This window comes from Zalophus californianus, chromosome 17, assembly GCF_009762305.2.
Source record: "Zalophus californianus isolate mZalCal1 chromosome 17, mZalCal1.pri.v2, whole genome shotgun sequence".
Taxonomy (NCBI): domain Eukaryota; kingdom Metazoa; phylum Chordata; class Mammalia; order Carnivora; family Otariidae; genus Zalophus; species Zalophus californianus.
In genome coordinates, this window is record NC_045611.1 from 29,736,543 (window position 1) to 29,764,042 (window position 27,500).

The window sequence follows — 27,500 nt, forward strand, 5'->3', positions numbered from 1 at the left end:
CGCTGAACATACCTATCTGCAGGTATGGGAATTTTTGCAGGGTGCATGGGATCTGAAAACAGATTTTTTTTTTTTTTTTTTTAAGTACACTCCATGCTGGGTGTGGAGCCCAATGCACAGCTTGAACTCACAACCCTGAGATCACGACCTGAGCTTGAGGTCAAGAGTTAGCTGTTTAACCTCTTAACCGACTGAGCCACCCAGGCGCTGTGGGGTCTGAAAAAATTTCAAAAGGGGCCGTGACACTGTTCTTTGAGACTAGTGTGCAGAAGGCGTTCACACTCCCCCCATGTTCTAGCCGCCTGTGGGGGGTCTGCACTGTGAGCCAAGCACCGCGGCTGTGTTACGCTGGCCTTGCAGGAGGGAAGCTGATGAAAATGTACACCAGTCCTTCCGTCGCCCACCCAAATCCAGCCGATCTCACAAAATAATCATCATCTTGCTTCCTTGCGTTTGCACGGGGCTTCAGCATTTACAGGTCCTTCCACGGCCGTCTCCATCCGGGGTGCCCCGCGCAGTGCCCAGAAGCTTCTCCCGAGGGGTTTGATTCCGCTCGCCGACCCTCTCCTTGTTCCAGAAGCTGGGAAGGGCAAGCAGGATGCCCTTGACCACGGGCACCGCTAAAGGGCATGCTGATCCCTGGTCTTTTCTTTCATCTCTAACATTGGGCAAGGCTGCGGAGGGGCTGAGCGCGGACCGTCGCTAACTAAGCCGGTCCGAATGGCTCTGAGCGCACAGGGTCCGGGACCACCACTGGACTTCTCCTAAACTTCCCGCAGCATGGCCTTGACCTTCCGGTCCCCACAAGCTCGGCACTTCCCATGGCTCCGCAGGAAGCCACCGCACTTACCCGATTAAAAGCAACAGGAAACCCCCGGCGCTGCAAGCTGCTTCATTTGTATTGGTGCCATGTTTAGTCAGTGGCTTTTGTAAAATTGATGAATTTTGTCTAAAGGCAGGTGCAGACAGGCAAACAGATCTGTATCTGCTGTTATCCATTTAGCCTGACACACATGTGCGGAGGAACTATTTTACCTCGATTCTTTCAGGACTGATGAAAAGTAAATGCACGCCAAGTCATGAACTGCATCATTGGAAAAGAATCACTGAGTCTAAGCCTGGGAGTTAATTAAGGCTTCCCTCCCCTTGAAATAGACTGACCCTGGTGCTCAGACATTCAGAGTCAATAAACAATTGTTGTACACAGATCATCCATTAGAAGGTGATGGCAAGAATTTTTTAAGCAAATCTCAAATTGCGGTGGGTGACCTAATCTTGCTGGAGTAGTGGCAGGACTGGAGAATCATTTTTCATTGGATCTCATTTATAAAAAGTTCCAAGCCATCCGCCTAGGAAAAAACGGAAGCTGTGAGGGGCAAATGGGAAACTACAGGCGGTCACGTGTTACTCTGGCACGAAGGACGAGACACGATGTGAATCACTTAACGTGTCCGATCTTGGTGACAGCGCGACCCAGTGAGCTAGGCGTTACCATCATCCCTGTTAAATACACAAAGACTGGGGCACAGAGAGGTCAAGGGACTTGCCCAAGTCCCAAAGCTACCATGGTTATCACAGGAAACTGGGATAATAAACATTATAGCTCATGCCTCACTGAAGACCTGCTATTCCAGGCACTTTATATACACAGTATGTTTTTTTTTTTTTTAAGATTTTATTTATTTGAGATAGAGACAGAGGGAGAACCAGACTCCCCGCTCAGCAAGGAGCCCGATGCGGGGCTCAATCCCAGGACCCCAGGATCATGACCTGAGCGAAAGGCAGCTGCTTCACCGACTGAGCCCCCCAGGCGCCCCTATGCACAGTACCAAATCTACACAACGACCTCAGGTGGTAGATCCATTACTATGGTCCCCATTTTGTAGACAAGAAAACACAGGTTCGAAAGGATGGTAGCCTTTGGGTCACACACAGGACCAGGATCCAAAGTGGGGAAGCCGGCAGCCAGAAGCCTCGACTGCTGCCCAGGAAGCAGAAGGAAAGCTGATCGATGCTAGCGGGATAAATCGAATGGGGGCACAGAGGAGACGCGTTTTCGACCTGTGCGAACAGGCTGGGGGTGACGGGCTGTGGGCAGGGCTGCAGGGGAGCCAGGCTGTAGCCCGCACAGGGCGCCGGGCGCAGGCTTTCTCTTTACTAGTAGGAGTCCGGCAGAGAAGCAGACCCTGCAGACGCTTTCCTGGGGCCCCCAGCCGGCCCGGGAACGTGTGGGGGTCTCTCCGGTGAGCGTGAGAGAGGCCGGTGGTGTATCCTTTCCTGACAGCCGGGGAAGCCGGCCTCCGGGTCCCAGGAGCCGCAGGAAGTCATTACCTGCGCCTCTCCCGCCTCTCCCCTTCCCCACCCCAGCCTCTAAGGCCCGGCGGCCCTGCAGCCGCTCACGACAGCACAACTGGGCCTTTCCTCCCCCTTTACGGTTGTCAAATTGATTTCACCACCGTGGTACCTATGGCTCTCAATGAGACCTAATTAAAAATACCATTTAATCACAAGGTAACAAAGGCAAGCTGGATAAATGGCATTACCCCATCAGCACATCCTGATCTGCTCTCTCCTCTCCTGCTCAAGCTGTTTGGAGGAGAACTGCCTTTTCAAATAAGAATCCCCCTGTCTTCCACACGCTTGCCTCTGACAGATCTCCAGAATAAACAGTGTTTAGCGTGGCATGGATCCAAACGCATGCAATTTGCCCAGTGGTAAAATCAGCCTTAACTAGAGCAGGGAAGGGAAAACAAAAACAAAAACAAACAAAAACAAAAACCAGTTGCATTCGAAAATACCCCTCCCCTGAAACAGGCAAAAACCCTTCTGCTGAAGGTGGGCTGTCCATTAAATAGGGCCTGTGGAATCTCATTTTCAGCATCCCTTGATTCAGTTGGTGATGGGATTTAGAAGCTTATTACTAAAATTGTGTCACAAGCGATGCCATGACCCTGCTCTTTTCTGTCTAGCGAGCTCCCCTGGTGCGGAGGCTGGGGTTGCAGGAGCTGCTGGGGTGAGGCAGCAGGGCGGGGCGCCCCCTCATGCACCCAGAGGGGCCCCCAGCACAACCTCCCCATCTCAAGGTCTCGGCCAGCGTGTGGGAGTCCCAGTTAGAATGCCGTGCCTTTGGACAGACCGTCTGCTCTCTCAGAGACACCTTGGAGTCCGGGGTAGCTGGCTCCACCATCTCACGCAGAACCCGTGGGTGTTTCTCGGGTGCCTGGAGCCAGGCCCACGCACCCCCCGGGCTGCATCTCCCCGACTCCTGGTTTCCCTGCTTCGGCCACGGCGGCCCGGCCGGTTTCTTCCTCGGGCACCTGACTGCCGCACTTTCCTGTGCACGTCCCCTGTCCCCTGCTTTCCCTGACCTCCTGATCTGAGCCACCCTTCGTCAGTCCCCAGCGACGCTGTGTCCCCCCCCTCACCCAGTGGGCTCCCTTCCAGCACTTACGAACATCTGAAACCGTCTTGCTACTGATTTGCTGGTTTACCGTCTGTCTCCCCACTATTTTGGTCACTGCGTGTCCCCAGCACTCGGTATGGGGGTTGGCACAGAGGAGCCCTTGGAAGGCAGGGACAGGTCCTTGGATGCCCAGGGTTCACCAAGCCTGCTGAGCAGTGCTAGGTGGTCAAGGAAGGTTTGTGGGAGGGCAGCAGGGAGGGGAAGTCAGGAGCATCTTAGTGCACAGGGACCTCTCCAGATAGCTGGGACCAGGGGGCGGGGAAGCCAGGCAGGAAGCAAGGGGGGGCGGCCTGCTGACTCCGGGTGGTCCGGGGGCCAGGCTGTCCACTCCCTCGACCCCACACGTGGCCCGTGTTCCCAGCAAAGTCCTCCCCTAGCTCTCAGGGGCAACAGGCCCTCCTTTGGCCTTGCAGGAACTGAGTTGACGGCCACTGCCCCCCCTGCAACCCCCTGCATATTGTCTCCCACCTGACACCTCCCTGCACAGCATACGTCATCCTCACCCACACCGAGCTCACGCTTGCTGAAAGCCATCATCTCTTCTGCGAAAACGAGATCTCACCTTTCGGATTCACTCTAGGTAGTGGTTTCTCCCACCCTGGCAGTGCATCACCTGGCCCCACCTGGAGGACTTCGAGAACCATCTCCGCCTAACCCCACCCAAGCCAAGGAAGCAGGCCCACCCACTAGCGTTGCGAGCGGGAAAGAGCAGGACCTCTCTCAGTTTCTTATCTTATCCTTTTAATATTTTTATTGTTTATGAATGTTTTATGATGTACAAGACATATTACTACAAGGAGTCCACAAATAGAGCTCAAGAGTAACACACACATTGGGGAAAGCACTAAACATGATTACCTATTTCTACCGTAGGGGTGCAAGCAAGCAGGTCTGGAGAGTGCTGACCACTAAGGGTCAGGGTGACGATGATAAATGATAATAGGGAGCACCCGGGGCCAGGGAGGGCTCACGTCCCGCCCCAGAGCGAGAAGACGCCACCTAGCTCGTTGCCACGCCAGGACGGAGGCCGAGCGCTGCCAGATGTTCTGAATTCTAGGGAGAATGCACACGTTTGTACTTTGTAGGGGATCTCCCAATTCTGAAATATGGGCACCTCATGAAACGTAACACAGAACAAGCACGGGCGCTAAATATAGCAGCAGAGGCTACGCGGCCTGGGTGCCGGGGCTGTGGTTTCTCGGTGTCACACGCTCCGTACCTCCCGGAGAGCTTGTCATCTCCACGGCAGCCCGGGGAGGCCGCACTCCCTCTCTCCTTCGCCGACGGGGCTCAGGACGTCAGGGAATTCACGCGTGGTCCAAGAGAACCGAGGCTCCAGACCACGAAGCCCTGGCCGCTCTGTGTCAGGCGGCCCTTCGGCGGTTAGCCAGCTCCGTGGACGTGAACGCCGCCTTGAACCCGGGGGATTCTGATGGCCGGAGAGAGTCTGCCTCTCCGTGCGCCCCCCTCAGCGGGCAGAAGAGCCTTTCAGCTTCCAAACGACGATAAACCACTACCAGAGAAGGCCCCGGGCTGGGGCGAGGGGCTAACTATTCTCGCAATTTCTGGGGTCACCACGGGGCAGGAGCCAAGCCAGAAAGGGAGAGATGTGATAATAGCGTCACGAGACAAAATCAGCATGAGGGCAGAGGAAGGAGGGGGCGACGCCTACATCGGGTCAGCTCACAGATACAGAAGAACACTAATTTATCGGGTAGCTAACCACCTGTCAGAAGTCGTTCTACACCTGTAGCTAGGTTATTCCATTTACCCTTCCCCTTGTGAGTTGGTGCCTTTAGGATCCCCGTCATATGGGTAAGGAAACTGAGGCACAGTGACATGCCAAAAGTCACGGAGCCAGTGCGCATTTTGATCCAGGCACTTTAAAGCCAGGGCATACACATCGCCTCTCTGGTGCACGGATGTCCTCAGGACGGGGCACTGGGGCTCCTCGGGCCTTGATCCCACCTGTCATTACACATGGATGAGGGAATTCTAGAAAAATGCACGTGCGGGCTAAATCCGTGAAGCAATGCAAACAGGGCCGTGTCTCCTTCGTTAGCTCAGGGAAACTTGCCAATGACAGATGTCAGGTGTATTTTAATTTCCACCACCTCCTCATTCCCGGGGGGCAGAGTACAGAACTCATAACTCGGGCTCTTACGTAGGTCTGGCTCACAGAAGGGACAGTGGCCACTCTCCAATGACGCATTTCTCTTTTCATTCCTCCCGCTATGGGGATGGTGGCTACAGACAAGTGGAGAAGAGAATTTCCTGCTCTCAAACTTTTTAGAGAAGCGTTATCCAACAGGCCTTTCCACAAGGATGAAAATGTTCTGGCTCTGTGTTGCCTAATACACTAGTCACCAGACACGTGTGGCTTTTATTAAGCAGCTGAGGAACGGGATTTTTAATTACAATGGAAACTGGATTTAAGAAGCCACACCCAGCTAAGGGCTACCATATTGGACAGCACAGCCTCTAGAGGGCGTGGTGAGAAATTGGGGGGGAATGGTATCTAGGTTCTGTCTTCCCCCTCGGATGACTTTAGAGTCTTCTACTCTAGAGTTTCTGAAAAGACTGGAGAAGGTGGAAAGTAGGCTGGGATCTGCCAGAGACGGCCCACCCCTGCCACCTTGGCCTTTGGGAGCTGAATGGCTCCCAGGAAAAATCCAAGTGGGGAATGGTATTTTGGGGGCAGGTTCTTGTTTCGTACCAAGTCAGATTATAACACTGTGCCATTTTTAAACATTTTAACATTCATGGGCTCCATTGCCTACTCCTTCTAAGGGGACCCAGGTTCTATGATCTAAAGGTCAAGGTCTACCCATACTGCCCTTGCCCAAGCCCACGGCAAGGTTGGAGGAAGGAAGCCAAAAATCTCTTTTCCTCCTCCACCTAAGACTTGTGCTCCTTCTAGGGTTTTCCTTCCAGAAGCAGACTTCTGAGTTCTGAAACGATGTCTGTGAGATCGAATGGCAGAGGCATCGAAGGATCATCCTTTTCCCAATATGGTCGACATTCTGGCTTCTGATCCACAGGTAAGGTTCGGGCAATTCGGGACTGGCACCTGGAAGAGTAGGAAGAGGCAATTAATCCATGGGAAGAAATTCCTGGAAGACCCAAATTCATGGGCAGTTTGGAACGACACTGCCATGCACTCCAAAGACAGTGCTTCGCGATGGTGGTGATGATATGAAAGAAGGAGCTCACCAGGCACAATGCAGGTGTTTAGAAGACAGAAGGGCTCTTCTTCGTGGTGCTGGAACTTCTTTTTCTTTTTTCAATTCCCAGCTTTGTATTATCTCTAGTGGCTCCACAGAAGCCAATCACCAGGGAAATTCAGTTACTCTGGCTTTAAAATGGTGAATTATTTTTTCATTATCTCAACTGTTATTTAAAGTGTGTGATTAAGCCATTATCAGATTTAAATGTTTGTGGGATTTCGATGTATTACTAGATTACTGGGAAAGATTAAATTGAATTTACTGCATTAAAACGTCCAAGAATAGATTAAACAATATTACGGGCCGGGATTGACTTTGGAGATTCTAGAGATTTACAAGTGTGTCCCAGCTTGCTGTGCTCAGAAAAAGGCACTCCAAGGAGAGACGGATTTATAAGGATATATGCAAATAGAGGTTAATAATCATTTCCACTGATGAATAGGTGGGGAAAACTTCCACAAAATTAAATTAAAAGGCTAGCAAGAGTTACTCCCTAAGGAAAACACTTAAATCACAGCTTTTATTAAATGGATTATTCATCAATAGTAGAGAAATTAATTATCATATGCAACTAAATTATAGCCTTGTAGGAAAAAAGTTGGGGCGGCATCATCCCCACCCTGGCAGGCATCTACCTCTCAGAGAGACCAGCTTATTTAAAATTGGTCTGGGAGAGCTCAGTGGCTTTAGCTTTATTCGTCAGAAAAATGAGGATCAGAGAGAATGAAACACAAATTGCAATAAGAAATGAACAATTTCCCTACTCCCTTGGAGCGCACGGCAGTGGAAGCACGTGTACCCGACAGAAGTACTAGGAGTACACTCGAGAAGGAGCTGCGTGGGTCCTTCCCCACTCCCACCTTCTCCGCGTTGTTCTCAAAATCCATTAAAAAGTGGCCATCCCCACGATCTGTCTTCTGTGGAGGACGAACTACGAAGACATCAAAGGAGGCAAGAGCCCGGCCCTATTTCGGAGCCTGATGGCAGAGTAGGTTTCTATAGCTAAAAGACATCTTCTTCTCTGGGGAATTATTGATGGTGAGGGGATCCCCACGGGAAAACATACTTCAACTTTATACCTATTTTCTCGTGTGGTTAATTGCTCTGCCGGCATCCTATGCACTCAATCCGTCGTACATTACACATAACATTCCAATATATCTTCGGCTCTCTGCATCAGACCCTGATAATAGCGTCTGTTAACATGCACTAAGTACTATTATGTAGCACATCACTTCATAAATAATAAGATTAGCTGACCTCAGGGCCCCAAGAAGAGTAATGTGTTTAAATGTTCTCATTATTTATTTAAAACAAGAATTAAAGCAACAGAAGCTGCTTTTGACAATCCTCTTAGCATAAATATTAAACTGTTTGCACTGATAAGCCCCACACAGCGCCGAAGAACAGAGGGTGCGTTCTTAGTGATAGGTGTTTGAGACGGTGCCTCTTGCGGTCGTGGTTCCGAGGGTGCGTCTCTGTAGTTCTAGACACAGTCTCTAAATCACATGAAGGGGATGGAGGCAAATTAATATTCAGGGGGAGCTGCGAATAATTACAAAGGAACTCGACAAGGCTTTTCAAATTGTGCTCTCTCTCTGCTTCAGGATCACAGAGTGATGCTCAATTTACTAGGTAGGGAAAGTTTATTCCAAATTGAGCATCTCAACCTCTCAGTGGATAAATTATCTGCGCACACATTATCCCGGCTGGCAGATTAAAGGCCTATGATAAGTGTCGATCCACCTAGAATATCATAAGGTTTGTAAAAAGTCAATAGAGATGCTTTTTCACCTGTCAAATGGGTTTGCCCCTTCGCTTTGAGAAAGTATTAAAAATATTAAAGCCTGCTGCAGAGGTTTGCTTATGCCATGATGTATACACTTCCTCCCCGAGCTTTTCCTTTGGGTGAAGCTGCTCTGTGATTTCCTGCCCCAAACAAGGGCCTGGCTGGTGTGAGAACAACTTCCTTCCCAGGCAGGTGCTGAGAGGCATATCCTTACAATGAAAAATGCTGTAGTCCTTAGGAAAGAATAAAGCAAATTTGGATATACAAATATGAGATGAGAGATACCCAAACAGAGGGAACAGTGTGTGCAAAGGCTCTGGGGTAGGAATGTGTCTGGCATGAGGGAGGCACATGACGGTGGCCAGCACGACTGAAAGGAGCAAAGGATGGATCGGCTACACTCCTCCCTGGCTCCCCCTGGGCTGGAGGTAGAGCCCTTTGTGGGGTCTCTTCACACTCTTAATTCACAGCTTTCAAGGTCGCTTTCCAACTTCTTTTAATGCCCGTGCTCCTTGCTGATTTCTAAAAGGTAGTGACAGGGCCCCCGCAGAGGACTCGTTGTTTGAGGTGATGCTTTACCTACGGGTGAGGATGGGCTACCCCCCATCTCAAATCCTAGTGTTTGGTTCCACATCATGCCAGACTGCGGGACTGAAAGAGAAAGGGATCGAGAATGGCTTGAAGGCGTAGCCCCTTTTCAGTTTCTTTTTCTTTTCTTTTTTTAAGACTATTTATTTATTTGAGAGAAACAGCCAGAGAGAGCATGAGCGTGGGAGGGGCAGAGGAAGAAGGAGAAGCAGGCTTCCCGCTGAGCAGGGAGCCCGATGTCTAGCTCGATCCCGGCACCCCGGGATCATGACTTGAGCCGAAGGCAGATGCTTAACCAACTGAGCCACCCAGGCGCCCCGCCCCTTTTCAGTTTTAATTCCTCCTGCTCAGATCACTCGTTCTGCCTCCTTCTGGCTCATCTCCTATGATGGGGCAGGAGGGAGCTCGAAGCGTCCTGGCAAACGGGGTGCTCTTTGCACACTTGGCACCTGCTGCTGTCTGGGGGCAGGACATCCCAAGCGGGTTTCTCACCCTTGCAGGCTGAGCCTCAACTTCCTGTCCAGTGGGAGTGAGGCTGATGAGGAGGAGAAGGGTGGTAATAACAGTACTTATTTATGGGGTTGTTGTGAAGGGTAAATGAATTAATACATGCAGGGTGTTCTGAACAGCGCCTGAACATCGTAAGCACTCAACAGATATTAAATATTATTATCGCCACCGTTACTCCTACCACGAGGACTAGTGACGGACAGATGATAATGCCAAGGATAGAGCTGTGTCGTCCCTGTGGCAATGCCCCCCTACCCACTAGCTGAGTGGGCGGCCCCTGGACCAGCTCTTTTCTAGGAGAAGCTCTGGAGATACGGGAGCAGCTCTTTCTGGCTTGAATCACATTGAGCGTGCGGCTGAATCCTATCACCATGTGATATGCCTGTACGCTGAGGCTTATGTATTCAAGCTGCTACAACCTCCCAGTGACAGGCTCAAATGCTCCGATTCAGAAAGACTCAACCGTTGTGTCCGAAGACCTAGAGTTAATAAAAGGCGCTGTCATCGGACTTTCTAAGTGGTGACTCTTCCAGATTGGTTTGGCATTTATAGGGAAGAAAGTCGGATTGTTTCTCAGCACGCATACTCTAGAGTTCCCTGCAAAACAAAGGGGCCCTAAGTTCTCTTAGGAAATGTGTTAGGCACGCTGACTGCGGCAAACATTTGCAGTCTGTACCCGTCCCTACCTTCTCCAGCAAGAGGACTGAAATCTTCCCGTAGGGAAATCCATCCCCTCCCCATGCCTGGCCAAGTGCTTTGGATGGGATTGGCTCCCCCGCTACAGCCCGAGGAGAGCCTTGACCTTGATCCTAATGAGCACATCCCACTCTCCCAGCCACAGGAAGAGGTTTAGGGGGCGGCATATGACCCAATCTAGGGCAAGAGGGAGAGCAAAACCAGAGGACTGGTGTGGGAGCTGCAGGAAAAGCCTTTCTTATCTCCTGTGAGCTATCAGGATGCACCGTCTGGGACAGCCACAGTCATCTGGCTAGGTGCAGCAAGGGGCTGGGTCCTGGGCGATATCGTTTGTAGCTGGATCAAGCTACACCTGAAGCTAGGCATGCTTAGACTTTTTTAGTTTCACGAGCCATGACTGAATTAGGTTTTCCTGTCACTTGCAACCAAAGAGTCCTGGAGGACATGTTCCCCACCTGTCAGTTATTTCCCCCCTTTTTACTACAATATCCATTGCCACGGGCCTGCCTGCCAAGGGGATATGGACAGTCCTGTCTCTAAATTGAGATGCCGCTGCTGACACAGCATAGTGTATGCAGGGATCATCCAGGTATGAAAGCAGGAAAACACTGGCTTTTGGTTTTGGTTCCAACGGTATTTCTATTTGGGACAAATTCCTATCCAGAAAACAAGGGTGTGCTGGTATCATCCAAATAGGTCTCTGCATGCAAATAAGCTAGTTTCAGTGACCACAGCTGGATGACGTTTCTCAAGAAAGTTAAAAAAAAAAAAAAAATTCCCCAAAACTCAGTGTTCCCAAGGAGAGGAGATCATTCTGGACCCACCTAAACAGTAAGAAAGTTTTTTCCCTTTTCGACTTTGTCCTCTCTATTCCCATCCTAAAGCAAATCCTATTTTTCATGCTTCTTTGGCTAGCAAATAAACTTGGATCTACCCAGAAACCCCGACCCCTTTCATGAAGCATTATAAAGGGAGCAAAGGAAAATAATAAACACGTCACGTCTCTCCCTCCCAAATTCACATTATTTCGAGATTCCAAGGACTCTGTGAGCCAACCCCCAAACTCTCGCTATGTAGGAATGGTTCTCCCTGAACGACCTGGTGTCCTAACAGGAAGCAACTGAGAGATGTCCCATTGGCTGGCCCGGTAGCAGGCTGCCCAGAGGTCCCCCTTCTCTGCCCACAGGTGTCACTCATATGGAGCCTCCGGACCCCTGATTTCCCCCAGGGCCACACTTGCATCTGGGTGATCGGGATGGCAGCTACATTAGTGAACACTGGTTGCCATGCTAAAATTAACCACTTTAGCTAAAGTGTGTGTTAATTATGGGTATGCAAGCAGTCAATAAAAGGTTAATGCAAAAGTCAAAGGATAAATTTCTTCCCTTATTGCACCACTTCACAGACTAAATGACTAACATTATACTTTGTGTTTTTAATCAATAGGTTTTACAGTAATGTGCTGGCCATTGATTTTAAGAAAACATATACGGTCTTCCTCCTTGTCCCTAAATTTTGCAACAAATAAAGAAGGACAGGTAACATTTCCATAACTCTTGGTGATGTGATATAGATTTCAGGAGAAAGGATTCTTGCTAAGAGAGTCATCAAGATAAACAAGCTTAAAAAAAATACAAAAAATGAGAACTTGATGGGGACATATTACCAGGCACACACCGTTGAGGAGACAAGAAAAATAAACTCCTAAGAGGTAATTCTTTAATGGGAAACAGGAGAGCAAAGAGCAACTCCTGCTTAAAAAAATTACATTTTGTACGCTGTTTAAACAAAAGACTCTGAATCCACAGCACTGTCTTAATTTGATTTTTTTACAACCTGAGAGAGATGGGGGAGGTGCGTATTTAATGCCCATTTCAAGTGAGGGCTGCCTTACCCACGGTTAACCAGGGGGGAATGGGGGAGCAGGGGTTGGGCCTGGCCTGGGCATCCGGCTGGCTACCCCTTCCACCGCGTTCCATTGTTCTCATGTGCTTCTGCTTGGACTAAAACGGGCCCCGTCCCCAGACTATTTATCTGTTCTTGACAAATTTAGATATTCAGGAGATTCCAAACCATTTCAGGGCAAAAGGAGGAGCAAAACTTTTTTTTTTCCTTCAAGTTCTAGAAGAACTGTTATCACAGCAAACGACTGACAAAACTTCTTTTTCGCTCTGATGACTTGGCAGTTCTTACGGCATAAGCGTCTATATTCTATAGAAATGAAAGATACATGTTCATCTTTTAGGAGCATAAGCTGCCTCTAATTATATTCCTGGGGTGACCTTGAGAAAAATCGCTCAACCTCTTCGTTTCCTCCGCTGTTACATGAAGTTAATGCTTCTCTGCTTCACCGGGTTATGGGAAGATAAAACCAAATATGTCCATAAAAGCCCTTTAAAATAGGTAAAACACCACACAAATGTATAATTATGTCTCAATATCCCTTTCCTCTCTGTACAGATACAGGTCCTGCTTTAAAAACCCGGCTGATTACACAATGTTGGCCAGAGGCGCTCGTAACACTTATAAATAAAAATGAAAGGGCTCACACTTCTAAAGACTGGAGTGATTTAAACGCAACTTCACCAGAAAATACTCAGCGAACTAAAAAAGTGCACTTCTCTTCAAGTCAAAGTTCTTTCCAGAATTGTAATGTACGATGAGGAGCTGACCGTCATTCCGGCTGATGAACAGGAGTCTGTCTTAGGCTATCAGCCCCATCAGAATGCATTCCCTTAAACCACATAAGCCAGCATGGAGGCTTCAGAGGCCTCACTCATGCAGCCAACACTGATATGGCCTCACATTAAATCTACATTTAACTTGCAAAACCCAACTGGCTGGATCAGCATGGAAACAGCAGGAAGTAATGAGGTAATGGGGGCAACCATCTCCTCTATGGTCTTTTATGCTTTGGAGGGAGCAGGAGACCAACAGAGGGCACGAAGTTTTCTCTGTTCTTCCCATTCTCTTTGAGACCATGAGTCACAGCATCTTGCCCTCCAGGGGGATTCCGGTGTTCAAACCTAAGTATTTTTCATATACCATCCGATCTAAATCCCTGATGGTACTTTATGTACAATTTCAGGGATTTTCACACATCATTGTGACTCTCGGCGAGGTCTACTTTGAACACGACATTCCAGATCTAACCTTGAGTGAGTGGCCACTCCTCACTGGGCTGTTTCTCACGATTTGCCCCAAATAATCTGTCTTCGTCAGCGGTAAGAAGAGTTTGTGGTCCAGTTTATAATAATCTAGGCTTGACACTCCAAGTCCTTTCAAAAGAAATGAGCTAACACATTTATAATTTGTCTTCTCAGACTTTCTGTCACGACCATCATGGCACTGTGGGTCCCTCTGAAAACAAACAGCCGAGCTGGCCTATCTACCGTAATTCTCTACCTTGACAAAGCTGGTGTTATAAAAGTGGCTTCTTAAATGGCTAGAACTCAGTTTACCCACTGCAGAACTACTAAGCAAATCCAACTGCTAAATGAGTTTCAACAAAGGACATGTTCACTTTCTCTTTGAAAGGCTTTTAACCTTTTGCCTCTGGACCACATGTTAATGTTTCCAGATCAGTAAAGTCAACACACATCAGGGCGAGGAAAAGCCAAACTTTGGCCCACGGGTCAGCTTTTTTTCTTTTCTTTTCTTTTCTTTTAGGTCAATGTACCTTTCTAGTTGGTAGTATTTTTCAACCATGACCACTTGAGAGAGAAGGCTTGGCTTAACTTCTAGTTGTGTAAGAATCTACTCTGGGGTTCATGCTTCAGGGAAGATGTGAAGAGCCTAACAGAAGAGTCTGCTGAGGTGGGTTAAAAACCAAATATCCCCAAAAGGCTTGTGAACGCTTGTGCCATTAAGCCATATGGCCATCTAGCCATTTTTTCCAGAAATCGTTGTGCCATTCAGCACGGATAACCCTGCTGTCTAGATCTTATAGTCAGCATATTCACAGGGGACCAAGCGTGGATCCATACTGTCTACCCAACTGGGAAGAGAAGGGAATAGCACAGGCCATGGCCCAGCTTCTGGAAATGACTTGTGTTCTCCACCTTCGTTTGGACCTCAAAAGGCATTTTCCGTATAAACAGTGGTTTTCATGGTTCCCAATTCTTCTACTACCTACGATTTCTCTGAAATGGCACACTAATACTTTATAGCCCAATAACCAAGACTATCAGCGTTTTTGGTTTTATTTTGTTAAATAAATAAAACACACACACACACACACACACACACACACACACACACACACACACAACATTTAGAGTTCCAACTTGGGACTCCAAGGAGGAATTTCCTTTGATAAGGGTTTCCCACCCTTCTGGCTCATGGAACGAGGGTTTCTTTCCACTCCAAAGACTGCTAAGAGCTTCTCTGGCCAATGGCAAAGCCCCATCAAAGAGGAGAAGACTCTGGGGTAAGGATAAAGGTGCCCAGTTAGTACCTCCGGGAGGTCAGGAGATGAGGAGACATGGGTCACAAGAGCCTCTTGCCGGCATAAAAATCAGCGGTATGTTTTGATGATGGAATCGCTCAAGGCCATGGTCACACTTTCTTCCAGGCCCAGGAGTGCCAGGCCCTTTCCCCTTTTAGTGCCAGTATCGGCCGCCTCCTCCGTGGCTTCTTCCCAACCCGTGTGGTGACACTGTGTAAGCCTCACATCTCCTTACCCCTCTGAAATTGCTTGCTTAAAAATTTCAGATCATGTTTGTTGCTGTGGGAGAGAATGATAAAGAAATTCTATCTTATGCCAATGCTCCTCTAGTGTTGTCTCCTCTCAGATCAAAAGGGATAGTAATAATGCTAATAAAAACATTACAAATAACCAATAATAAATACCGAGTGCCAGGTACTTTATACATCTATTTAAATTAACGTTGGTCCTCAAAATGGAAACTGAGGCCCAGAAGATTAACTAACTCATCCTAGATTTCACAGCCAAACAAAGGACAGAATCAGGATTTGGCAAAATTGCCTGACTCCAAACCTCAAGCTCTTTGCACTATTCCAAAATACCAACATCAAAAGGATCACTTTGGGCCCTTGTTAAAAATACGGTTTTCCAAAGGTACCTAGCCCCAAGTCAGCCCCTCCAGAGGAGGGTCCGGTCAGTCTGAATTTTCACAGGTGACTCTTTGGATCAGGCCAGTTTGCACCATGTTAACCTGCCACAAAGGGCCACAAAGAAGGTAAAGTGGAACGTGGAGGGGCGACACGTGGGCCCATAAAGAACTCACAATATTTTCATGTCCATCTCAGAGGACACTGGACTCAGAGCTGGCTCTTGCAGACAAGCGCCTTGGCCCCCTAAGCAAGCAACAAAGGACAGGTCTCTTGGAGTCCTTCCCTTCCTTCAGGGACTCTGACAGGCCTGGAGAACTACTTAATACTTGAGACTGCTTGGCCCACCACTGGGGTGTACACCCAGGGGGTGGAGGGTTGAGAACAATTTCATCCCCAGGTCCATTTGTCGGCTTGTCAGTGCCATAATCATAGTGATGAATGGGCTACCTTGACAGCTCGACATTTAGGAGCTGCTGACCTCTGATCTCTGGTCACATGATAGGGTCACCTGAAACTTGCCTGACTTCTACCTGGTCAAGGGTAACAATATAAAGGTCAACTAGGCTGGACGATTATATGTATCCAGTCTGAGCCCGCTTGGTCAGGAGCTTTAAGAGAGGCCGGGTTGGGTTCCCTGGCTCACAAAGCTATGGAACCACTGCAGAAATGCGCCCGACAGAAGATATACAATTTCAAAGCAGTCTAGAGTAACTTTCCTTGTGAGGGAATAGAATGAACTCATTATTTTTAAAGGGCAACAATGAAAACAAACACTTTGGAGGAAAATATATTCTGCCAGTGACTCTGCCATCGGGAGGGAAGTGTAGAGGCGCAGGCCTTAATGAGTGGTATTAATGCTCTCCCTGCAGCTTGGCAGAAGGTCCAATTTGATGCAATTACTGGAACGAAACCCCCACCGGTTAGTCTCAAGCCCTCCTTTCAGCCAGAGAATACGGCTTCTCCGCTGTCTGGTCAGCACAGGACCCCACAAGGGACCACGATGGACAAAAGATAACCCTTTCCCAATTTCAGGGCACCCCCGTCACTTGAAACTTAAGTCAAGTTTGCATGGGACAGTCTCAAACTTCACAAAGATTCCAGAACGACGTATAAACAGAAATTCAAGGTGGCTGTGATTTTTAGATGCACTGTCACATTAAAAAAAAATTATATATATTTCTTCTTACGGATCTGAAGATGTTTGCTTTTTGGCTATCTGGTTAAATTCCATTTACTCCCGATCAGATAATAATGGTCTCATAGGTCATGAATACAGTGCTGCAGACGAAAGCTAACGGGCCAATGTCATTGATTTGCAGACTCTAGAAACTTCATAACCCATGCAAGAAGCAGGCATTATGGAGAAATCTGATTTACATCAGAAGCCTGGTTCCTACAAAGGATTTTCACCCTACTACCCCCCGCCCCAGCAAAGTCAAAGACCAACAGACAGACAGCCACTGGAGCCTAATCCACTCATACTCTTGAGAGATGAGCAAAGCAAAGGACAATGGTTTACAGAATAAAAGGCCAGCTGTTCTGACTTTGGAATGCTCATTTGAGTTGTAAGCTGTGAAATAAATTTGAGTTGATGGTTTCCCCATCTGCTCACCTGTCAGTCTATCTCCACTGTACCGCTGTTTTTATATCTTTTTTTTAAAGATTTTATTTATTTATTTGAGAGAGAGAGAGAATGAGAGATAGAAAGCACGAGAGGGAAAGAGGGTCAGAGGGAGAAGCAGGCCCCTTGCCGAGCAGGGAGCCCGATGCGGGACTCGATCCCGAGACTCCAGGATCATGACCTGAGCCGAAGGCAGTCGCTCAACCAACTGAGCCACCCAGGCGCCCCATGTACCGCTATTTTTAGAAATACTTCCGTGTAACCCGTTTAATTGGTTTGGGGATGCCGAGAAACATCTCTCAGGCTTATTTTAACCTTATTCCGAACAGGAGGCTACTGGGCCTTTGTTTCTCCTCTCTTCTTTCAAGAGCACTCACTAACGGGTCAAGAGCACGCACAGCAGAAAACCCAGTGTAGCCCAACACCGACAGTGTGGGGCGGTCAGATTCAGAACTAGAAAATGTGGGGCCGAAATGAAAGCCAATACCAGACCGCTGATGAGCTTATGCTCTGCGCTGGCGTAAAAGCTGAGGCAAAGTCAAAATTCTTACAACGGTGTGCAAGTCCCTTTGTTGATCTCTACCCCTCCCCCACTGGGTTGTCTGGCCCTCCCTCCTTCCGCTTGTCCCCTTGTTCCCTTTGCCCTGGTCTGCACTGGCTCATGTGCTCTTCCCTGAACAGGCAAAGAACACTGTCAGGACATTAGTATCTGCTGTTTCTTCTACCTTGAAAATTCTTCCCCCTAAGGCCTCCATGTGGCTTGCTCCCCCACTGCTCAAACAGAGCCCAATCAGTGAGGCCTATCTTGACTGCCCTTCCCAAGACAGCAGCATCCCCCTTCCCTCCAGCCCCTGGTCCAGCACTGCCCATCTTCCTTCCCTGCACTATTTTTCTACACAACACCTGGTACCATTCGGTGTGTGTGTGTGTGTGTGTGTGTGTGTGTGTGTGTGTGTGTGTGTGTGTGTGTGTGTGTGTAAAATGAGCTCCCCGAAGACAGGGATTTCTACTGTCTCTTCCAAGCCCAGAGCAGAGTCTGGCATGTTGCAGCCACATTAAATATAGTAGAATGCACAGAAATGATCGAGAACAACTTGCATCTGAACCTACTTCTTTAAAATAGAACTGATTTCCCTGCTATACAACCAATTGTCTAGTGATGATAGTCAAAGTCCGAGGCACAATCAGAGGAGGAATAATAATACCATGACTAGCCACTGACAAGGAGGACGGTTCGGCAGAAAGAACGTCGCCATGGGGGGGTGGGTGCCGGGCATTCAAGCTCCAGTCCAGCCACCACCTTACCCTGTGACCTGGGGCAAAGCCGTGGCTTTCTGGTCACCAGGACTCAGGTCCGTAAAATGAAGGGTGGAGCCAGACAATCCTTAAGGTTCCTCCCATCTCTAGAAAACTTGAGATTTTACATATACACATAGTTAACCTCCACATACCTTATCTCGTGTGACCCTCACTACGAGGGTAGGAAGGAGGGGTGTCACCCAGTTTGGGAGACAAGGAAGCCGAGGCCTCGCTCCAGGTCACGTGGCCAGTAAGTCACAAAGCTGGGACCGGAACTGAGGTCATGGCTAGGCCAGCATTTTTCTGTTTAGCTGCATTTCCTCTATTGGTTGAATTGAAAAGTACTCCCAGTCGCTGTTACTCTGGTTCATAAACTACTTCTGCAGACAAGTCCTAATTCATTCATTCAACAGATCTTTAGGAGGTACCAGGATCTAGAAATATCGAAGTGAACTAGAACAAAATCCCAAGTTTCATGGAGGTTACAATCTGCTGGGGGAAGACAGAGAATAAGCACGTGTATCATTTAGAAACTTTGCATGGAGCTACCAGCAAGAGGGCCCGGGGACAACAGTGGCTACAGGAGATGGAGGTTTATTTTTCCTTCACATCTCAGGAGTTTGAGGAGGTCACGGGACAGCGGTCCAGAGGTACCCAGGACCCAGGCTGTTGCATGTACTTTTTGGCTCTGCTGTCCTTAGCTGACACCGACCATCCTCAAGCTCACGTCATGGTCCTGGGTACTCCAGCCACTGCATCTTGAGTCCCAGGAAGCCCCAGGGAGCAGGAGAGAGGATAGTGGGGGTAAAAATGTGTGCTTCCCTCCTCTTTTTAGGGAGGACAGGCAACCACCCTCCACCTCTCTCTCACTGATGAGAACTCAGTCCCTGGGCTGCAGGCGGGGCTGGTGACTGTAGGTTTCTAAGGAGATGTACTACCCTCTTCTTTTCTCTGTCAAAACCAAGATTCTACACTAAAGAAGAAGGAAAGAATGGAGGCGGGTTGAGACCACAGAATGGAAGCCAACAGATACTAAGACTGTTCGTGCTGGAGATAAATGCTTTGGAAAGGCGGGGGAAGGGTGCTGGCCACAGGGGTTGCGGCAGCCATCTCTCCGGGGGAAGAGTATTTTAGGGGGACCCATTAGGCATGTTCTAAGGGACAGCGAGGAGGCCGCTGTGGCTGAAGGAGAGTGACGAAGGGAAGGAGGAGATGGGTTCTGAGGCGTCCAGGGTCTGGGGAGCCACTGTAAAGCCTGATCTTATTCTAAGTGAGATGGGAAAGTATGGGAGGGTTTCATGCAGGGGAGTAATAGCACCTCTGGCCCAGGACTCAGCAGAAAGCTTCTAGACTCCTTGAGGAACTGGGTCATCTCATGAGAGTAAGCTTCTCTGCTTGACCCGTCCACAGTGTTGGGTTGATGAAGCCAGATATCCTCCTTAAGACTCCTTCCTGGCTGACAGGCCACTCCCCACACTGGGGAGCTGGGAGGGAGGGGGGCTCTGAGCCTGATCATCCTAATGCCTTTGATGCCTTGTTCCTGCTTTGCGATGGAATAGAAAAGAAGACTAGAAAAGAAGAAATAAGGCCGAAGCCTCCTGGATTCCTGAGTTCACCTGATGTGTATCTTCAGAACTCAACTCATCCAATTTATGCTCTTCTTTTTCTTCTTGGGGCTGTGGGTTCAGGCTGAGGAAGCAGGGTAATCTTATATGCTGAGAGCCACAGAAGACAGAACAGGCCTCTCTCTGAGTCAGCGCTGCGTTTGCTTCTAAAGTGACTTGGTTTGAAAGGAGTTTTTAAAAAATTGCACTTCAGTAGGAGGCAGGCCACACTCCTAAGTCCCCCAACTGGAGCCTCAGCCGTGCTGCAGGCCACACACAGCCAGCAGGCAGAGCCCCTCGGAGCCTCAGGAAGGAAGGATGAGTAGCCAGAGAGCCTGCCTCGGGTTACAAGAGTGGCCTCCAAACCCAGTGGTTAACTGGGTGGGCTTACTAATTAATTATCACAACCACAACTCTCCCACCTGGGCATCTCTGAGAAGAAAGCAAGCAGAGGGCTAAGTCGCTCTCTAGTCATCACTGATGGTCTCAGCCTCTGGCCGCCTGAAGGGGCCGTGGCCCAGTCTCACACTGAGAGAGCCGGGGCTGCAGTTCCTTCCTTCACTGTCGAGGGTGATCTCATTCTCCCAGCCCCGGTGTTTGCTTGTGAGGTGACCTTGGGAAGGGCGCTCAGGCAGCATTTTCTCATCTGTCAAGCTGAGACAGCCCCGGAGCCCCGGAGTCCCGTCTGGGAAATACTCCAGCATGGACCAGGACTGGCTGTCTCATCTCACGGCCCCCTGACTCCGGGAAGAAGGCTTTGACCAGGGGGGGGAGATGAGCAAGGCCGCGTCCTTGCCACGTGCCAGCTAGGGATAGGGGGTACGCAAGACGAGAGCTCAGCTCTGCGCAGGAAAAAGACACCCTTAGGCCCTCACTGCTGATTCCGGGCACTTTCTCATTTGCCAAAATTCAGAAGGTCATCAGGAATCAAAGGACGACATCTGCTTGTGCGGAATGTCATTATAGAGGAGGCTGGGAACAGGAGGCCTGTTACAAGTCACCTTTCCAGCTCCTGCAAACAGGCCGATTAATGGAGAAGTTCGGCTCCTCACTGAGCATTACAGGAGTGGGGTCAGCTGGGACCGGGCCAGGGCTCAGCAGTGAGTGGGGACAGCGCAGCAAGGACTTGATGAGCTGCCGTAACCTCCTGCCCCCTGCCTGGCCTGCCAGGGAGCCCAGCTTCTCAGCAGACTGCTAAGTTAGAATTTCCACTTTTTTGGAAGAATGACTCTGTAGCCAAGACCCCCATGGGAGTGAGCCCAGAATACCTTACCGAGGGCCCATTATGCTTTCTCTGCAGCGCCAGCCGATAGGTTAGCTCAAGTGAGACCATGGGACCTGAGAAGCCTGCTGTGCCTGATTTAAATTGCACTTTCTAGCTGGAGATTGACTCATGAAGGTTCCAGTGCCCAAAGGCGGCCACCGGTAAGTTCTGAGGCCAGGGCTGTGTATAGAGGCGCCATGGGCAGGTGGCTGGCCCCGGCGGGGGGGGTGGGGGGGGCGGTGAAAAGAGCAGCACCAGGGTAGCCTGGTGTTCTTACTCTGGCCCCCAACCGATGCCAGAAAGGGACCCATGAATCCACTTGCCGCAAGTGTGTGGGGCCAAGAGAGGGGAAGGCCAGTTGCGGTGCAACTTATTTCTAAGGAGGATAATATTTTCAGCCACTGCTCAGATCGCGCAGTTTCCTGGTGTGACAGAGAAGCATGTGAGCTCTGCGTTCCCTGGGGGAGAGGGAGAGGTGAGGGTCTCCGAAGCCCAATTTTACCTTCTTTACAGTTTCACCCAGGCTTGACCACGTGACCAGCCTTCTGGGAGAGATTCGTGTGAGAGGCCAGCAAATGCAGACAAGAAGCGATTTAATTGGTTCCAAGTTAATGTCCTTTTCCAGTTGGTCTCGTGTAAGCAACCTGGGAGTTATGGCCACTAACTTAAAATGATTTATAAAGTTCTTTCCCAGGAGAGAGGTCTCTGGACAGGCAGCGAGTGAGTCCGGGAGTTTTTTCTCCGCAGTGGGTACGGTCATAAGATGAGGGAACAGGTTCAACTGTAAAGAACCCGAAGCTCTCTCCAAAAAGGGAGGGGGCTCTCCTTTTCCCGGCAAGGTCATTTTTGCTGCCACGGCTAGCCCTCGCAGACGTCAAACTGGACAAACCTCTGTTTTTAGGAGCTCATCCTTATCTCATACCTCCTCGTCAAAGGCGAGATGAACAGACTTGCTCAACACATTTGTGGCAGAGTCCAGAGACTAGAATCCAGGTCTCGGGAACCTTCGTTCACCGTGGGCTTGCTTTTTCTTTTTTAGTGTCCTAACGGTTAATAGCAACCTTTTTTAAGGATCACCTTTATGCCAGATGGGGTTCTCAGTGTCTTTCCACATAACCCTAATAACCCAGGAGGTTGGTACTATTATTACCCCCATCTTACAGATGGGAACGCAGAGGCACCGGGTGGTTTTGTAACCTGCCCAAGGTCAGAGATTGAGAGTGATGCGGCTGAGGTATGAACTCAGGCACTGTGGCCCCAGAGCCATGTTCTAAAGCCTATGTTGTTAATGAAACAATGTACATTCCCAGTCTGACATCTAATGATATGGGCGGGGGGTTTATAATGTAAAAGCAAGAGTCTCCCACCTAGGGGCACCTGGCCGGCTCAGGAGAAAGAGCATGCAACTCTTGATCTTGGGGCCATAAGTTCGAGCCCCATGCTGGGTGTAGAGATTACTTTAAAAAAAAAAAAAGAGTCTCCCACCACTGGACTTGTTTCTAATGGTGGTTCCCTTCCATATCTCTAACTAAGATGCACACACTGCTGTTTCTTGACTTATTGACTCCAGATATTATCTGTTGACTTCCTGCGGTGGTACATGAAGACCTGGCTCGCCCTTATTCTGTGCATGTGCGAGTGGGGTTTGTGGGAACTTGTCTCCAGCCATGGCCCCAGTGGACCAGGCCTCCGACAGTCACTCCTGTCACCTGCTTTAAACGCACCACAGCACAGGTGATGTTCCAACAGTTCCTTAGAAAAGCCTGACAGCTTCTGAGTTTGCTTTTGGGAATCATGAGCCTTGACTCAAGAAGGCTGAGTCTTGGCTGTAGAGACCCCATTGGAGAGAGAGAGGCCCTGCAACCCAGATCCACGGTAAGACCAGCAGAAGAACCTTCCATCGCTGAGCCCCAGTCAACACACAAAGCCAGAGTCTTCTGTGAGAAATAATGACTATGGCTGTTTTAAGCCACTTAGTTCTGGGGTGATTTGTTATGCAACGAATAACCGAAAACAGTGTTTTCTGTATTTTTTAGGTCCTTAATTGGCTACCTCTGGAACTGTAGATAGTATGCTTACATTGTATATCTGGTTCCATTAACTTTCTTTATTGAGCTGAAAATATATATACCGTAAAATCTGCCATCTCAACTATTTTTAAGTATACAATTCAGTGGTATTAACTGCACTATGTAAACATCACCACTATTTCTGAACTTTTCCATCGTCTCAAACAGAGGCTACATACCCATTAAGCAATCACTTCACATTCCCTCCTTCTCCAGCAGCTGGTAACCTCTCGTCTACTTTCTGTCTCTATGAATTTGCCTCTTCTAGATAGTTCTGTAAGTGGAATCATCACACGATATGTGTCCTTTTGTGTCTGGTATATTTCACCTGGCGTAATGTTTTCAAGGTTCATCCATGTTGTAGCGAGTATTAGAATTGAATTCCTTTTTATGGCTGAATAATTCACTGTATGCATATAGTACCTTTTATTTATTTACCTGTTGATGGACCCTTGTGTTGTTTCCACCTTTTGGCTGTTGTGAATCATGCTGCAAAGGACACTGGTGTACAAGTATCTGTTTTGAGTTCCTGCTTTCTTTTGGGTGTTACATGGGTCATATGGCAGATAATTCTACATTTTATTTTTTGAGGAACTTCCAGATTGTTTTCCAAAGGTACTGTGTGATTTTATATTTTCACCAGCAGTGTAGGAGGGTTCCAACTTCTCCATATCCTTGTCAACAGTATTTTTTTTTTTTATTTAGTATAGCCATCCTAGTAGGTGTGAAGTAGTCTGTCAATGTGGTTTGATTTACTTTCCCTGAAAACTAATGATGATAAGCATCTTCTCATGTACTTATTTGCCATTTGTATATCTTCCTTGGAGAAATACCTAATCAAGGCCTTTGCCTGTATTTAAATTGGTTTGCCTATTTATTGGTGAGTTTTAGGAGCTCTTTATATATTCTGGACATTAAACGTTTATCAGATACATGATTTACAATATTTTGTCCTTATTTGGTAGATTGTCTTCACTTTCTTGATAATGTTCTTTGATGCACAAATGTTTCTAACTTTGGAGAAGTCTGATTTATTTATTTTCTTAGGTTTTATTAATTTTTGGCAGAATTACTCAACTTTCATTTTATAAGATAAGGATAAGAGAGCCCAACATAGGATGAAAGACTGAGCCACTTAACAGCATAAAACAAAGTTGAAGGAATATGAGATACCTTATGTTTCATGTACTCTGGAAGGATAATTTCCATATATATGCCATTCTCAAGTCTGTTGCTTGTTTTCACCAAAGCCAACCTCTCCTTGACAACACTGTTAAGCCAACTTTGAATTATTCCCTAACCCTGAATAATGGGACCTACTTAAAAACTGGTCCAGAATCCTTAATTTACACTTATTCAGATTGGAAGTTTTCATTCTGCACTTCTACAAATGCATCTGACTGGCTATATGCCTTATGGCTCCCACCAACCTGGAGGGAACTGTCGGATATCTCAGCAGCTGCTAGTTTCAGTCCAGAGGAATGGCAGTATCTGACATCATGAGACCCCTCCAACCTTCTGGCAAAATGATCTGATCTGTTAAAAGAATTTCCTGATACCTTCTGTGGCATTTGTAAGAGACTAAGGAATGGTGATTAAGACAATGCACGTAGGGGCGCCTGGGTGGCTCAGTTGGTTAAGCGTCTGCCTTTGGCTCAGGTCATGATCTCAGGGTCCTGGGATTGCACCCCATGTCACGGTCCCTGCTCAGCGGGGAGTCTGTTTCTCCCTCTCCCTCTGCCCCTCCCCCTGACTCGTTCTCTCTCTCTAATAAATAAATAAAATCTTTAAAAAAAAAAAAAAAAGACCATGCATGTATGCACACCCTACTCGGCAAACCATCCTTTACATAATCAGTGTAATTAAAAACCCGTGACCCCTCTTTACAACATGAGCATTAGACAATAAGGCAAATAAAGAACACAGTACCATGCAGGAGAATGCTATCATAATAAGGGCTTTCCTCCCATACACAGGGCAGCTCACGGGATACAGTCTGACCTTCTGTACCTCTGAATCCTGGTCAGAAAACTTAACCACAATGATGCTCTCCTTGTACAACAAGCTTTACTTGGGTCTTTCTGACAGCTGATTATCACTTTTCCCCCTATCAAAAACATTTAATTCACTGCTGTTTGGAATGTCTATTTATTTGTGGGGCACTTAGGACACCCAATACCTCATAACCGTTTTTGTCCTTACCATCAGAAAGGAAATGTGGCTTGGCGGAGAAAATTGAAAAGTGTTTTTGAGCTCTCAGGTCAATACAAGCATTCTCAAAACTGTATTTGCAAAAGCTAGCATGTTGTTGAAATAACTGTTTGAACTATCTTGGTTCCAAACAGATAATGACGTTTTGCAGAATTGCTTATAAATTAAAACTGGAAACAACCTAAATGTCCGCCATTGTGGGAATGATACTAAACTATGGTATATCCATAATATGGACTTCTCTGCAACAATTAAGTAGAATACAACAGATTTATATTATATGTTCTCACATGGGAAGATTTCCAAACATGAGATGTATTGAGTAACACAACCAAGTTGGGTATTGATTTGTACTAGCATAATAGCCATTTACGGAAATGAAAAAAGAAAACACGTATTTATCCCCAGTACATCTATGTATCTGTAAATGCACAGAAAAATACCTAGATGGGCAAGAAGGTCAGAGACTAGGGCTAGGGGTCTAAGAGCACTTTATGAAGTTTTCAATTTTGAATCAGTTTTCAATTTTGAATCAAGTGACTGTATCTGTGTATTACCCATGTGATTAAACATGGATAAAGATGCTAACTGATGGCGAAGAAAACAAAATACCTCAGAGCTGGGGATGGGGATGTGAATCAGTTGTTAAAGCATACAAGCGCCTTCAGTTCTAATTTCCTTTCTACCAGTCAGAATTCTGGGAACTCAGCAAGAAGGAAATTCTTGGCTTGGTCAATATGGGGCTTTGAAGTCAACCAGGTAAAACAGTTGCTTTGCATCTTTGTTTGTTTTTGAGAGAGAGAGAGAGAGAGAGAGAGAGAGAGCACACGGGCGGGGGGAGGGGGGTGGGCTGGGGGCAGTGAGGGAGGGGTAGAGGGAGAGAAAGCATCTAAAGTAGGCTCCACACCCAGCACAGAGTCGGACTTGGGGCTCCATCTCACAATCCTGAGATCAAGACCTGAGTGGAAATCAAGAGTCAGATGCCACCCAGGTGCCCCAGTTCCTTTGCATCTTAAGGGAGAATTTGCCTACAACACTCTGAACTGCTTTAGTAAAGGTAGGGTCATCTGAGGACTGGCGTCGAAAAAGGGAGTTCTTTTGAACTGTCTCTCTCACCTCCCCCAAACTTCTGCCATCCCACTGAATCGGAAGTCTTCCGAGGGGGAGTGTAAAAATAAAGGGCCCGTGACTACACTCACTTTAAACACCTAAGCTTTATGAAACTTCTTTCAACTACATGCCTCTTAAGGAACAACTGTCAAAGCAACAAAGATGCAAAGTGGAAACAGATGTTGTTCTACCAAAAGGGCTCTCAGGAATGGCTTCAGATAGTCCTGTTTGTTTTCTTTTTTTTTTTTTTTAAAGATTTTATTTATTTGACAGAGAGAGACACAGCGAGAGAGGGAACACAAGCAAGGGGAGTGGGAGAGGGAGAAGCAGGCTTCCCGCGGAGCAGGGAGCCCGATGCGGGGCTCGATCCCATCATGACCTGAGCCGAAGGCAGACGCTTAACGACTGAGCCACCCAGGCGCCCCTCCTGTTTGTTTTCTGAGTAACTGTACCAACTGACTTTCTTGTCCGCCATGACAGCCCCTGGCCTGTTTCTTGGGCCCCTGCAGGTACACTTGCTCAAACAGAGCCCGGCCGTGGCAGCTGAGGTTTCCAGCAAGCCCCGAAGACAGAGGAAGGCCTGAGGCTCTCAGTCTCAGCCCAGCTTCAGAGCCACTGGCCCCTGCCCGCCCTCCCCCCACCCCAAAAAACAGGCCTTCCTGAGAGCCACTCTCAGGAAGGCAAGAGAGGGCAAGGGCATTTTATTCTCTGGCTGAGTTCATTTTTCCCTTCTGGGGAAGGGCAGCCCGCTGGAACTCCTCTGAGATGGGAAGGGTCTTGGGAGCGCAAGCTCCCCCCCCCCGCCCCGCTCTTCAGTTCACGACGCCCCTCCCCTAAGGCTTTGCTTTTAGGCACCTTAGTTGCTAAAGGCATTTAACTTTAATTCCATTTGACTTCAATTGTGTCCAAATTACTGTAAAAAGGAAGAAGACAACAAGCTGTAAATATGAGGAGAGACAGAAAATCATTGAGA

At 48.1% G+C, this 27,500-nt stretch overlaps 1 protein-coding gene across 1 annotated transcript in view; it reads right to left on the reverse strand.

Moving 5' to 3' along the window:
- Positions 1 to 4,191: 4,191 nt before the first annotated feature.
- The window catches only part of FTO (FTO alpha-ketoglutarate dependent dioxygenase), a 372,377-nt gene continuing 349,068 nt past the window's right edge, over positions 4,192 to 27,500 (reverse strand). The window contains exon 9 of the mRNA XM_027618868.2: positions 4,192 to 6,533. Coding sequence (XP_027474669.1) covers positions 6,380 to 6,533 — 154 coding nt within the window. The 3' untranslated portion in view covers positions 4,192 to 6,379. The remainder of the gene's footprint in view (positions 6,534 to 27,500) is intronic.